At 56.0% G+C, this 13574-nt stretch overlaps 7 protein-coding genes and 2 non-coding genes across 9 annotated transcripts; 3 read left to right on the top strand and 6 right to left on the bottom strand.

Moving 5' to 3' along the window:
- Positions 1-98: 98 nt before the first annotated feature.
- On the bottom strand, positions 99-1016 carry PHSY_004168 (hypothetical protein; the record flags this gene model as incomplete). Its single annotated transcript, XM_012334783.1, has 1 exon — positions 99-1016. The coding sequence occupies one exon, from the start codon at positions 1014-1016 to the stop codon at positions 99-101; it is 918 nt and encodes a 305-aa protein (XP_012190173.1).
- A 1210-nt stretch (positions 1017-2226) lies between these two features.
- PHSY_004167 (triosephosphate isomerase) lies at positions 2227-3003 on the bottom strand (the record flags this gene model as incomplete). The annotated part of the gene is made up of 1 exon (XM_012334782.1): positions 2227-3003. The coding sequence occupies one exon, from the start codon at positions 3001-3003 to the stop codon at positions 2227-2229; it is 777 nt and encodes a 258-aa protein (XP_012190172.1).
- A 901-nt stretch (positions 3004-3904) lies between these two features.
- PHSY_004166 (ribose 5-phosphate isomerase) lies at positions 3905-4390 on the top strand (the record flags this gene model as incomplete). The annotated part of the gene is made up of 1 exon (XM_012334781.1): positions 3905-4390. The coding sequence occupies one exon, from the start codon at positions 3905-3907 to the stop codon at positions 4388-4390; it is 486 nt and encodes a 161-aa protein (XP_012190171.1).
- A 575-nt stretch (positions 4391-4965) lies between these two features.
- On the top strand, positions 4966-8115 carry PHSY_004165 (hypothetical protein; the record flags this gene model as incomplete). The annotated part of the gene is made up of 1 exon (XM_012334780.1): positions 4966-8115. The coding sequence occupies one exon, from the start codon at positions 4966-4968 to the stop codon at positions 8113-8115; it is 3150 nt and encodes a 1049-aa protein (XP_012190170.1).
- A 175-nt stretch (positions 8116-8290) lies between these two features.
- On the bottom strand, positions 8291-8397 carry PHSY_007623. The gene has a single exon. It is a non-coding gene; the product is annotated as a tRNA-Gly (tRNA).
- Positions 8398-8574: 177 nt separating this feature from the next.
- On the bottom strand, positions 8575-9459 carry PHSY_004164 (hypothetical protein; the record flags this gene model as incomplete). The annotated part of the gene is made up of 3 exons (XM_012334779.1): positions 8575-8667; positions 8788-8870; positions 9057-9459. 3 exons carry the CDS (start codon positions 9457-9459, stop codon positions 8575-8577), a joined length of 579 nt encoding a protein of 192 aa, XP_012190169.1.
- Positions 9295-9401, bottom strand: PHSY_007622. Its single transcript has one exon. It is a non-coding gene; the product is annotated as a tRNA-Cys (tRNA).
- A 475-nt stretch (positions 9460-9934) lies between the features above and the next one.
- PHSY_004163 (hypothetical protein) lies at positions 9935-10318 on the top strand (the record flags this gene model as incomplete). The annotated part of the gene is made up of 1 exon (XM_012334778.1): positions 9935-10318. The coding sequence occupies one exon, from the start codon at positions 9935-9937 to the stop codon at positions 10316-10318; it is 384 nt and encodes a 127-aa protein (XP_012190168.1).
- A 141-nt stretch (positions 10319-10459) lies between these two features.
- Positions 10460-10803, bottom strand: PHSY_004162 (glutaredoxin domain protein; the record flags this gene model as incomplete). Its single annotated transcript, XM_012334777.1, has 2 exons — positions 10460-10545; positions 10623-10803. The coding sequence occupies 2 exons, from the start codon at positions 10801-10803 to the stop codon at positions 10460-10462; spliced, it is 267 nt and encodes an 88-aa protein (XP_012190167.1).
- Positions 10804-13574: the final 2771 nt, after the last annotated feature.

Raw genomic sequence — 13574 nt, 5'->3', positions numbered from 1 at the left:
CCCCCCCCCCTTCACAGCCAATTATCACCCACAAGCTGGCACAGGGCAACATGCTGCTTCTCATTCGACTCCCTATCACTTGCATTGCGATTAGTGGTTCAAGCAGCGAGCACGGTCCTCGCCGTATCCCGTAGATGCTTCTCGGCCACTTTCTGCGGAGTGTACACCTTGTTGAGAAGAAGGTTGGTGACGAGTTGGTCGATCTGCTTGACTTTTGCAAGGTCGATCGAATCTTCTGTCGCGCTTGATCTTGGTGGTGATGCGATCAACGCTGTCGTGACCATCTTTGTCCCCCACAAGGCGCGCAACCAAGGCCCTCCCTCCCCACCTCCATCGCTCTGACACATCTCCAATACCCTAAGGTACGCTTTGTACGCCTTCCCCAACTCACCCCCCGTATACAACGTCTCTGCATACTTCAGCTGGAAAAATCCATTCTGAGGAACCTGCAAGAGCAGCTCTTCCAACGCAAATGCGCTTTGAGCGTACAACCCTTGGCCAGCATACACTTCGGCTAGTTCCTGCCATGCTTCCGGATCGTTGTAGAAGATGTCCAGGTGAGAGTTGAGAGCTTGCAAGGTTTGTTTTGTATCACCGGTGGATTTGATCGCAGCGATCCTTCTGCGCGAAAGAACGAGGGAAGTAGGATCGCTATCGAGGGCGGATTCGTAGAGTTGGATGGCTTGGACGGATTTGGATTGGCCTTCGAGGAGCATGCCTTGGAGGCAGACGACGCGTGCCGAGTTGGGAAAGCGCGAGGTGAGACGCGAGATGCACGATTCGGCGAGATCGAACCGGGAGACCTCGATGGCGGAGATGGCGACCTGTTCGAGCGTCGACCAGAGGTCTTCCGAGGTGAGGGAGGAGAGCGAGCCCGAGGTGATGAGCAATTCGCCGTAGAGGACGGTTTTGTGTGGGGCTCGGATGGGTCGTCGTCGTTGTGCGGAGAGCCAGGCTGCGGCAGCGGTGGGATCGGTGGACGGGTCTCCCGACACGTCAAAGTCCCGGGTCGTCATCGTGTTTTGGCGCCAGCAGTGTGAGATATGAGGAGGGAATGTGTGATGGTACCGGAGGGAAGGCGAGAGCGTGGGAAAGACGGTGCGGCCAAGGGACACTGACTGACGGATGATCCGAGCGCTGTTCCCACAGGAAGAAACGCCTCAACGCACCTTTCGGAAAGGTGTAAAATAAATGATAACATGTTAGACTGAAATTGTTTTTCAATCAGAAATGGCTGCTCCCGATTTGGGTGCCGATTCGACTCGGATCCGACACAGGCAGTCACAATTCGCGCCTTTCTAAACGAAACATCCCCAAAGCCACTCTCCACACAGCTCTTTGCTGTTCCTATCGTCCTGTCCTCTTCAACCCATCCCATTCAACCTCACAGCATCGCATCACAATGGTACGCACGACACTCGACACCCGAACACGATCCCTGCTGCTGCATGGATTTTCCCTGACTGACGCCCTGCTTTGCCCTTCTTTCCACTCGACGCTTCGATTGCACTTGCAGGGAGCTGGACCTCGATACCCTTACCCCAAGGAGGTGTGGTCGCCAGCAGGCGGCTGGTGGACTCGCCCGAACAACTGGGTCTCGAACACCGCAGTGTGCGCCGTAGGCATCGCCCTCGCAACGTACGGTGTGTGGACGTACAGCGCGGATCGAGAATGGAGACACAACGCTCCCACCAAACCCATTCCTTCCATGAACGTAAGTGTTTCTCTTGAAGCAAAGATGAACAGCACCAAGGAGATAGGAAGCTGACGATCAAATCGACCCGCTTTGGTACGCTCAAACAAAAGTGGGCAAGACAGTTCAAGGAGGGTGAGCTTTCGGTCAAGGAGCCTTGATAGACCCGACAACAGTATCATTCCGCCCAGAAAAAGCAATATCGATCCCATTTCACCAAGAAGCCTGCGAAAGATGGTGAGATCGTGACACAGAAAGGCTTTGCATCCAAGATGTCTTTGCGTCGGCAAGCATCCGAGATTGTGACTTAAAGCGCAACGCAAATCAAGGCTTCAGTTCGGCCATCAGATCGACCGTTCTCGCCAGCCTTTTCGCTCAATGTTGACTGGCCGCCAGACGTCTCAACGACTCGACTCGATTTGAAGAAACGTATGCATGGCAGCACATTGGGTATTTTGCAATGACTTTCGAGTTACAGAATTGAGCACGACTAGCAGACCTTATATCTACACACTTGCAATCGCCGCTCACCTCTACTTGGATCCAGCGACCTCTTTGATCGTATCGATGAACGCCTTGGGCTGATGAGCGAACCTGCCCAGGAACAACCCATCTACGCCCTCGCTGATCTTCTCAAACAGTCCCGGTCCTGCACTCCCACCGTACAGGATTCGCATCGAGGCGTCCGTCCTGCCTTTGTCCGAATCGACATACTCCTTGTTGTACCTCCTCCTGAGCGCCTTTGTGATCTTGACCACGTACTCTGGCGATGCAGGCTCCGATTTGCCGATCGCCCACACCGGTTCGTACGCCAACACCACCTCGGCGTCCTTGTCCATCACCTCCAACGCGGGTCGAATCTGACGCCAACACTCTTCCACCACCATCTCTACGTCGTCGATGGACAGCTGATCGATGTTCTTGGGCCTCGACACCTCACCGATGCAGATCAAAGGTACCATGCCGTTCTTCGAGATGCCAGCTGCCTTGTTGGCCACATCCTCGTCCGTCTCTCCAAAGTATCTCCTGCGTTCGGCATGACCGATCTCGACAAACTTGACGCCGACTTGAGAAAGCACCTTGGGTGAAACTTCGCCGGTGAATGCACCAAAGTCTTGCGAGTGCACATCCTGAGCTCCCAGCAGCAGCGTCGACTTGGACGAAGTGATTTGCGATGCGACCGACGTCAACGTGATGAAATCGGGAATGACGAAAACGTCGGCTGGTTGCGTGAGCGAAGGCAGCGCCGAAGAGAACAGCGAGATGGTCTCGTCGAGGTACGCTTGCGTCTTGGGGATGTCAAAGTACATTTTGAACGAGACGCCCACGAGCGGTCGTCGTGTCGAGGTAGTAGCAGCCGACATTGTGGGTCTCTCGGGAGTTGAAAGGACTATCTGCTCCGACGATGGTGAGTGTGTTGTCGATCTGAATTTGAGATCTGAGATGATGGTGGTTGAGGGATGGCGGCGTGTCTAGCGATGTAGCAGCTGTGAATCAGCCAAAAAGAGAGATTAACAAAAGAAAACGTGGGGAACAAGACTCGCTACACTCTGGCCAGACTGAGTCTCAGACAGAAAGAAGGCTGTTCCGATGTGGTGATTCCATCCGGAAACTTCTTGAGCCATCAATCACTCTACGATTGGCAAGCAGAACAAACAACTGTGAAAAGGGCACAGACGGCGAGGGAAATCGCCGAAGTGAAATCACAGAGACGCATTCTGAAAGCGCAGCAGGACGTCAAGAAGGCACTCTCCAAGTCGCCGTTGTTCAGATTTCGAATACAAAATTCTATTAGGCTGAATACAGATGCGCCTGCGCATCACATTTTTAAGCTCTGCTATTCTTTCCCCCCCACACGGCGGCGCAACTGACTCCACACAGGGCGGGTAGAAAGAGAGTCCCCATCGGAAACGCCGAAACACCAAAAAAAGCACTTCTCTCCCACATTCGGCGTCAGCACGGCCAACTGGCCGCTACACCTGGTGCAGCAACTGAGCAAGAATCTTGAACGTGGAGCGACGCTGTGGCAACGTTAACGCTCGGATCAGTCGGTGACTTGAGAGATTTCTTCCCCCGTTCCCGAAATCGCTACTTATCCCCGACACCTTTCTCCCATCGCACCTTCCTTCCAAGCCCACACCAGTACTCCTTCTCCCACAGCTTCACTCACCTTTCCATCGAAGACCTCACTCTACAAATCCATCCGCAAACATGGCCGCAACTCAGCAAAAGTGGAAGATCGCCTTCGGCTGCGACGAAGCCGGTGTCGACTACAAGAACGCCATCATCAAGGACTTCCAGTCTGATCCTCGTGTAGAGTCGGTCGTCGACGTCGGAGTGCCTTCCAACGCAGACAAGACCGCCTACCCGCACGTCGCCGTCACCGCCGCTCGCAAGGTCGCCAGCGGAGAGGTCGACCGTGCGCTGCTCATCTGCGGCACCGGTCTCGGCGTCGCCATCGCCGCCAACAAGGTCAACGGCGTCCGAGCCGTCACCGCACACGATTCGTACTCCGTCGAGCGTGCCATCCTCTCGAACGACGCTCAGGTGCTCTGCATGGGTCAACGTGTCGTCGGTCTCGAGCTCGCCAGGAAGCTGGCAAAGGACTGGCTCGGATACAAGTTCGACACCTCGAGCGCCTCGGCTGCCAAGGTGCAGGCCATCTGCGACTACGAGGGTGTCTCCGACAAGCAGTAGGCGCAGGAATGCTTGCAACTACCCACGACTCGTTCCTAAGCGTTCGCCATGACATTCCCCTTCACATGTCTTGAATCGTCGACTTGCCAAGGCTGCACAATGCTCTCCGTAATCCAATCATAGATATCCCAATTCTTCGTCCACATTCTTTCTCTGAGCGCTGTCCGTGTGTGTACGATGCCGACAAGAGCATTGTGTGTGTTTTGTTGCGATGCCATGGTGCGACTGCTGCTCATCCTTGCCTGCAATAGTAGCAGTGGAAGCATGTTCGCCACAGGGCCACATCTTTCTGAACATGTGAACTCTATGTATCCTAACAATTTCCAGTAAATCTTGTAGCTCCACACGAGAATTCTCGGCGTGTTGCTCTGCCGTGCTGCAATTTTTTCTTCCTGAAAAATCTCTCGAGCTGAGACACTTTTTTCTGGTGAGAAAGAGGTTCTTCCCAAGGGTTCAGTTCTAAGCTTTCGGAAGCTCTTCCGACCCTTGTCCTCTTCCCACACAGTCAATCACACTCACCCCTTCCGTCGGCGTAGATTCCGCTTCTCATCGGAGAGCACCTTCGCACCGTCAAGATGCCCAAATCCGGCTTCGACCCGCAGCGTCACCAGCGCAAACTTCATCGTCACAACCCGCTCTCCAAGTCCGGCTCAGCTTCGGCATCCAGTAGCGCACATGCCTCTCCTGCGTCGGCCTCTTCCGCCACTCTCGATGCGCTTCAACAAGCGACGAAAATCGTCAACGGGAGCAGCAACAGCGTTGCTAGCAGCAGCACTCCCGGCAAATCATCAGCGCCTGCAAACGATATCGTTCCTCTGCTCGCCAACCTCCCCGCTCCCGACAATGCTGCGTCAACAGCCGCATCCATCAACCTAGCCGACAAAGTATGGTCGCTCGCTTCGGTATCGCTGCTCCTCACAGTCAGCCCAACTCAGTCGGCATCCGAGGTCAAACACCACCGCAAACTTCTGCTCTCTCACAATCTCGTCGGTAGACTCTTGCTGGCTCTCCAATCACACACCGAAGTCGATGTGAGGCGCGAAGCGAGCGGTGCACTTCGCAACCTCTGCGTCGACTCTGGCATCGATGTTCGCAATGAGGTCGCTAACAAGGGCGGCATTCCGATCATCCTCTCGGCCATGAGGTGGGCGAGCAACGCGCTTGGTTTCGATGCTTCCTCCAGCAACCCTGCCATGTCGTTTGTCGACGACACTCCGACACTGGAGCAGGATCTCGAGGCCAAGCGGGCTCTACTCGCTAAGCCGCTCGATAAGCTCAACAAGAAGGAGAAGAGACACGCTGCCAAGCTGGCTGCTGCACTCGGAAAGTCATTGGATCAGGTCGCTGGTCAAGGCTTGTCTGCGGAAGATGAGCAGAAGCTGTTGTCTTCCAGCAGCAATGCGGGAGGAAATGATGCGATGGACACCTCCAACGCCGCTGCTGGCAATGGGCACAGGGGAGAGCCTTTCCTCGCCCTGGACTCCAACACTCGAAAAGGATTGCTCGAGATGGCAGAGAACCTCGTCACCGTCGTATGGTGCTTGTGCGAGTCAGGCGACAAGGCTTTCGCCAAGCTCGTCACATGGAAGTGGCTCGATCAGGACGTCGTCGGTGCCACCCACGATATCGCTGACGAGCTCAATGGCCAAGCACTCGCATCATGGCTTTCCTCCGCTGTCGCACTCGGTTCAAGAGCCGCTGGCGTGTTGTCCACCGCAGGATCGGATGGAGCGCGTGCATCTTCCTCCGCGGCAGAGACGCTCAATGTATTGACAAACGAAGAGCTTTCTCTGCTGCTCGACCTCGCTCTGGCTTCCGGTAACGCTCTGTGCGCTTTGACCGACGGCGGCGAAGCAGACTTTGTCGATGGATTGCTCGCACGGCCATCCCCGACACCTGCCGCTGCCTCGAAGTCCAGCAAGAAGAAAGGTCCGAAACCCAGCAGCCTCGCGTCACTACCCGTCCCACAGTCTCTCGACCAGCAGCCAGCCTCAACCACCCGCTGCCTCTCCTCCATCCAGACCGCCATCACCCTCCTCCAAGCATGCGTCCAAACCGACCAGGCCAACATCGACAAGCTCAAACGCTACGTCCTCTCCCAATCCACCATGCTCGGCGTCCTCTCCGCCGGCGTATTCCGCAACATTGCCGCCGCCGTCGATTCCAAAGCTGCTTCCGCCAGGCGTTCCAAATCGCGCAAACGTGCCGACGCCGCCGACACGACGATGACGAGTTCCACCATCTTTGTCTCATCCTCATCCAGCGGAACTCCGCTCAAGAAGTTCGAAGAGTCCGTCATCCTACCCACGCTCACCCAGCTGCTCTCCGGTGTGGACATGACCAAGCTCGCGCACGACCTGGATGGACGTGGAGATGTGGCAGAGGTTGTTTCGCTCGATTCTGCAGCACAGAAGGAATCGGACGAGTCGGTGATCAGGGCCAAGATGCAGGGAAAAGCGGAGGAGAAGGCGCAGACGCTGATGCTCGCGTTGGAGGTTCTTGCCGAGATGGCGGGTTGTTTCGACTCTGCTGCTGGTGGAGAGGATGATGGTGGGGAGGAAGAGTGGTTGGAGGATCCAGATGCTGAGGATGAAGACGAAGAGATGGATTTTGGTGATGAGGATGATGATGGTGTGGTGGGTGACTCAGATGGCGATGCGAAAGAAGATGATGATATGGGCGTCAGCTCGAACCCGACGACGACTACGGATACGTTCGCAGACGCAGTCAAACGCACCGGAACCCTTCCTTTCGAAGCCTACGCTCCCATCCTCTGCCACATCGTCTCCACCAACACCCTCACCTCCGCACTCCTCACCCTATCCCGACCATTCGAAGCATCGTTCCCCTCGCTCACGTCCACCTCTTTGGAGTCCGACAAACCAACATCCAGCCTCCTCCGCGCGCTCCACTCGCGCTCCCTCTCCGTCCTCAACAACCTCCTCCTCCGCCTCGCGACCTTTTCCCCCCTACCCCCCTCCCAACCCGTCACTGATCCCAAAACGCAACGTCGCATCTCGGCGTTCCGAACGTGGATCGAAGCGCAACCTCAGCACGACCTGCTCGAGGGCGTCTGGACGACGGTGTTCGAGATCGCAAAAGGGTGTGCTAGTGTTCCTGCTGTTGCGAGTTTCACTGGCGACCGGTCCGCGGATGTGGGAGCTTCCGGGGGTGAGGGTGTGGATGGGTTGACCATGGTGGAAACGTGCATCGGGTGCATGTTCTCCCTCGCCCGACTGTTCTCCGGAACCCTACCCCTTTCGCCCACCCAAACCGTAGCCGACGCGACCTCCGTCGAGTCCGAAATCATCTCCGCCCTAACCACCTCCTACACCACCTCTCTCTCGGACCCTCTCCGATCGAAAACCATCCTCACCCTGTCCACCATCGCCCGTTCTCCGCAGATCCACCCAACGCTCAACGCGTACATCGGAAACTTTCTGCTCAACATCCTCGAATCCTGCGCCACTGGTTCCACGACGCCGGAGTCGATGCTAGCTGCGATCAATGGGATTATCGACGTGTATGCCGATGAAACCAGTCACTACGATGCGGTGTTCAGGGAGGGCAAGTTCGCAGAGAGGTTGAGGGCGACGGTGTACGGGTGCAAAGCGTTGGTCAAGAAGGTGGATCGGAGGAAGCAGGTTAGTTTGAGGGAAGGCGTGGAGGAAGCGGTGCAGAATTTGATGGGTTTCGTAGAGTATAGGTTGGCGTTGAAGTTCTAAACCCTCGCCCCCAGCAGATCTTTCCCCTCCTTTTGAATAATGAAATACATACATTCGCTTGATAGATTCTAGTTGTGTCTTGCTTGCTTGCTTTCCAAAGAGGATGAAAGGTCTGCGATGGTGAAAGTCAAAAGGATAAGGACGATGGGGTGGGGCCAAAAGAGAAAAAAGAAAGTGCATTGACGGGGACTCGAACCCCGGTCGAGTCGAAATCGGTAAAGACACGTCTTGTTCAGACGATGAGTTTGGCAACGACTCATGATACCCCTACACTATCAATGCGCATTCATAAAGTAGAGCGGTCGTATTGTAGCTATAATTCCTTTATTCGTGGCTTTCATTTTGATTTCTGCGAACCCTTTACGCATACACGGATGGTATCGGTCTCCTTGCGTTAACCCGACTCAAGAATCGGCGGAATGGAGGGGGAAGAGAAGAAGGTTGTGGGGCGAAATTGTTCTAGTGCATTTCGAAGCTGAAACCGTCGGCGATCTCGTAATCTGCTAGGGTGATGTGATCTTTGTACACCGTGTACCACTTTTTGAGGATGATCTGCGTTGGCCCACGACGAGACAGACAGAGAGAGAGAGAGAGAGAGAGAGAGAGAGAGAGAGCGTCAGTCGGTGGACCCGAAGAGATTGTGAGGATAGAAGGAGGAAAGAGGTTGCGTACCTTCTGTGGTGGTGTTCCGGTTTGTGCAGCGATGAGCTTTTTCAGGTCTCCGATGGTGTCTTCTGGTGAACACTTTACTCGCACTGATAAATGAGGAGACGCGGAGAGAGAGGATAAAAGACGAAAGGGTCAGCAACAAATGGAACAGAGAACAAGATGCGGGTCATTCATTGCGAGAGTGCATCGTCCCCTTGCAAGACGATAGTACATCAATGAATTAACCAGGCAGTATACACACCTTTGCGACCCAACCTGTCGTTGGCTAGCACCTCGATCATCGGCATCTTGACGGTTGTTCTTGTGGGGAGAGGAGGATGTGCTTACGCTCGTCGCTTGATGTGCAATTAGGTTGCGCTGTTCTCGGTGAACGATGTTGCTTGCAAACGGGATGGTGGTGGTGGAGTAGGAGCACGGTGTTGATGTGTTGGTTCGGCAAGGCAAAAAGAATCCAACGATCCTCCACTTGTCCGTCTTCCGCTCCGTCTTCCGCTTCCAGCGAAAAAAGAAAGTGGAAGGTGGGAATCGAACCCACGACCTCAAGATGTTTTCATAGGGCGCCGCTCTCCGGAAAAGATACGTTGCAATCTCACGCCAAACCACTAAGCCTCTCCCACAGGTTTGCCGACGTCGAACGCTCAACAGCATATATGAATCCTTTTTAGAAATGAGCATGGTCAGGTGACGAGACCCGCAGATTGGCCCGACGATGACGCGCGCTTCTCGACGGCCAAAAACACTAAAAGCGAAGGGTGAAACAATGCACATGTCTACCGTGTAGAATATACGCCGTGACAGATGTGGAGCGATAAGAGAGCGACAAGCGAAGGTGATTTCGGATAATGCGAGTCGGCGCTTTCATCATCTCTCGCTGCTGCAATCCTCGCTACGTCGTCACCATCATCACCACCATCATTGCCGTTACCACCGTTGCTGACTGACAGCCACAGCTGATATAGGAGCAAGCATTGCCAAAGATGGTAGGTTCACTGTCACGGCTCCCAGATCGTTCGTCCACATGTGCTGAGTAGCCTTCCCCCTTTCTGCTCCACCGCGACAGGCCGAGACAGAAGCACACGTCTCTATCGAGACGACACCCAACCCACGACCTCTGTCGTCATCACCGCTATCACCTCACCGCAAATCACCCATGCCACCGTGTTCATCGTCCACGTCAGCACCACCAGCCGAGATCGAAGCCACACTGACACGACTCTCGTCGCACCAGGGAGTGCTGGGATGCCTGGTGCTAAGCCGCCACGACGGGCTTGTTATTCGAAGCGGTGGGCAGATGTTCGATCCGAGTGGACCGGGTGCGAAACAGCGCGCAGAGATGCTCAAGAGCGTCACCAGGTTGGTCAAGAGCAGCGTCGAGAGTCTGGCGAGCGACATCAGGGCCATCGACGACACGGACGAGCTTGGTTTTCTGCGGGTGCGCACCAAAAAGTACGAGATCATGATCACACCCAACGACAAGTACCTGTTGGTGGTGTTGCAGGATCCGAACGCTGCTGCTGCCGGTGCTGCACAGTAGGTCCCACAGACGATGTTGATGATGATACTCCGTATACCCTGCGCGCAATGCTCTCCCGTTCTGTCTGTCTTTCTGCTTCATGTTTGGCTGCGACGCAATGACAAGATCCCACAATCTATCACAGTCGAGCTTAGATGCGCATCACTGTGAATTGCCATTCGCATCCTCCGATTCTTGCTGCAGCCGTTGAATCAGCTGCTGCGCTGTCACGCGATGTCGAAAGATCTCTGTTCGGATCACCCGTCGTACCGTCGTCAATTGCCACCTTCTACTTCTCAGCTTCAGCAACCCAAAACCCACTCACCTTTATCGTTCAAGTGCAGAACGGGAATATCGTACTGATACTTGCGTCTCCATGCATGCACGTCTGGCAGACTGTCGTCCCGAATATTGTACGTCGACAGTTGGATCGGCAGTTCTTCCGACGCTTTGGTGATTTGCTGCTGCATCACCTGGCACAGCTGACAGTCTGTGCCCGTATACATCGTCAGCCGAAATGGCCGACTGCGTGACAGCAGCCGAAGTGTGCTCAGCATCGTTGGTGTTTGTAAGAAGCTATACCGAGTATTTGGAGGGCCGTGTTGGCTTCACAAAAAAAAAAGCTCGGAAGTCGGTGAGAACAAGCGGATGTCGCTGTCCCAACTCACACCAAATTGGTTATTGGACCCTTGTTTCCTTCCCTTCCTCATACCATCCACCCTCACCCCCCATAGACACTCGAGCCATGTCGGATTCCGCGCACGATGCCCAGCGCAAACGCAAACGATCCGTCGACGACACCGACGATGCTCACCAAGATGCACGTCCCATGCCCGCTTCCCAGGAAGCTCGCGGCGTGTTTGTCGACATCCCCGAACTCTCCTCTTCCGCCATGGCTGCTTTCCACGCTGCACAGCACCCGCCTTCCAGTCAGCTCGACTCGCAGATCTCCATCCACTTTCCAGACTCGCAAGTGCAGCCCCAAGAATCCTCCAGCGCATCCGAGTACGTTCCCTCAACTCAGGCGGAGGATCAATCCAGCTCGTCCGCTCCCGCAATAGCAGAGACGGCTTCTGCTTTGAGGCCACTTCCGTCCATCTCAACGCGCGTGTTCGAGCCGTACCTGGACGACACTACGGGTATGGAATTGGAGCAAGGCGAGTCGATGATCTCTCGTAATCGTGTGCAGCCCGCCGCAAGTACGCAACTAGACAGCTCGTCACCCGTAGAGTCCTTCTCGCCTTCAGACCAGGTGCAACAGATGATCAAGCCTCAGGACATTCCTCGAATTGGCTCGTGGATCCTGCCCCCGCTCACAGCCGAGAACAGCAACCCGAATATCCCCGACTATTCGAGCCAGCAAGTGCTCAGTCAGATCCCTCTCGACATGGATCCGCACGAGTTGATCGATCCGGAAGATCTGTATCGCGAATCCGTAGCATCTCAATCTTCGCCCTCACATCGCATCAATCGCGGACGGCAGCAGCATCGGGAACAAGCAAGTGTTTCTCCGGCGTCTTCTGACGCTGCTCTGCCGGTTGCTGTCTCTCCGATACAGTCCACCCCTGCGCTCGCCTCTGTTGCCGCTGCTGGCGGTGCGCAACCAGATCCGCTGCTCCCCAGCCAACCCATTCCTTCACAACCACAAGACGCACCCTCCTCGACACCTGCCCTACCACCACCACCTACTGTCACGCAAGACCCAACCCAGCCTCCCGCCGCCATCGCCTCGTCCTCCTCCACCGGATCTTCCTCCACCACCTCCGTCGGCTGGTCCACCTTACCCCGCCCCGAAATCATCGACCTTGTCCATCAATCCTCCCATATCCCCGATTTCCTCAAGGACGAGATCGAGCGCTTCCTTTTCCGCTCCAACAGAGCTTCTTCTCCCAAAACGGCAGCTACACCGCGTGCGAGTCCTCGACGCAGGTTTCAGTCTCACTCGCAATCGCAGTCGCAGTCGCAGAACAACGACGATTCCGAGACGCAGGAGGATGGGTTCCTGCGGACCAAGAAGATCTGGTGTATGGATCTGTTGATCTTCCCGGGAGACTCGCAGTCGAGATCGAGAGCGGTTGAGGGGGTAACGTCGCAAGTCGTGCTCAAGCTGACGCAGCAGACGCAGCAATCGCAGCAGCTTTCGCAAACTCCCAACTCGCAACGTGGTGCCGTCTCCATCATTTTACTGTTGGACACGGTGGAGGCTACGTTCGATGTGTACGAGCTGGAGGAGAGCCTGGCGAGGGTGTTGAGGAACGACCGTAGGTACGGGGTTGCGTTCGACGCAGATGGACGCAAGTGGACCGCGCCGCAGGAGACACGTTTGCTGGTGGACGCTACGAGGGAGGACACCGGAGACGAGCTCGAACAAGCACGAGCCGAAGTCACGCGTCTGCAGCTCTCAGTGGAAACCGCTGCTGTTCAGATCGAAACCCTCTCCACCGCCAAAAGTTCGCTCGAAAAGGACCTCTCCGAAACTCGTTCCCAACACGACTTTATCAGGGGGCTGTACGACCGGGCCTCGGCCAGCGCCTCCACCGCTCAAGCTGCTGCGTCGGAAGCCGAAGCACAGGTGCAACTGCTGCAGGGACAACTGCGGGATGGGTTGGCGTTGCAACGGGATATGCTGGCGGCCGCTGTGGATCGGTGGAAGAGCAAAGTGAGAGCGATGGAGATGGAAAGCAAGTTTCTGCGCGAGCAGAAGGAGGTGAGCGAATTGGCAGGGGTACGCGAGAAAGCTGCGCTGTGGGATGCGTATCAGGCTCGCGAGGCGGAGGCGGAAGCCAAGCGCAGGGAGAGGATCCGCCTGCACGAAGAATCCCAGCGTCTGTGCGGCTTCGGCGACGGGCCCTTCGCCCCCGCTATCCGAGACACCACCCCCATCGACGAGCTGGACGAACTAGCATCTCTAGCCAAGGAAGCAGCCGAAGCAGGCGATACGCTCTTCATCGACGACCTCCCCACCCCTACTGGCAGATCGACGCGATCACGCCGAAGTAGGCCGGACTCGGTAGCGCTCGGAAGGGCGGTCAACCGACCTCCTCCCGGCTCGGCGGTGGAGATGGCCGAGCAGGTGGAGGCGGCGCAGCTCTCGGCGGAGAATGCCCTGCTGGATGCGGGGAGGGAGGTGGAGGATCAGTTTGCGGTTTTCGCAGCGCCAGAGGGGGAAGGGGAGGTGGATGGGTTGGGGGACTTTGATGCTGCTCCGAGTGGCGGGTTGAGGATGGTAGGGGAGGAGGCGGAGTTGTTTGCGGGGGAGAGGGCGGGGGAGAGGGTG

Source organism: Pseudozyma hubeiensis (assembly GCF_000403515.1).
Source record: "Pseudozyma hubeiensis SY62 DNA, scaffold: PHS41, whole genome shotgun sequence".
NCBI classification, from domain to species: Eukaryota; Fungi; Basidiomycota; class Ustilaginomycetes; order Ustilaginales; family Ustilaginaceae; genus Pseudozyma; species Pseudozyma hubeiensis.
The sequence above is the reverse complement of the archived record's forward strand: the minus strand, read 5'-3'. Positions and strand labels throughout refer to the sequence as shown.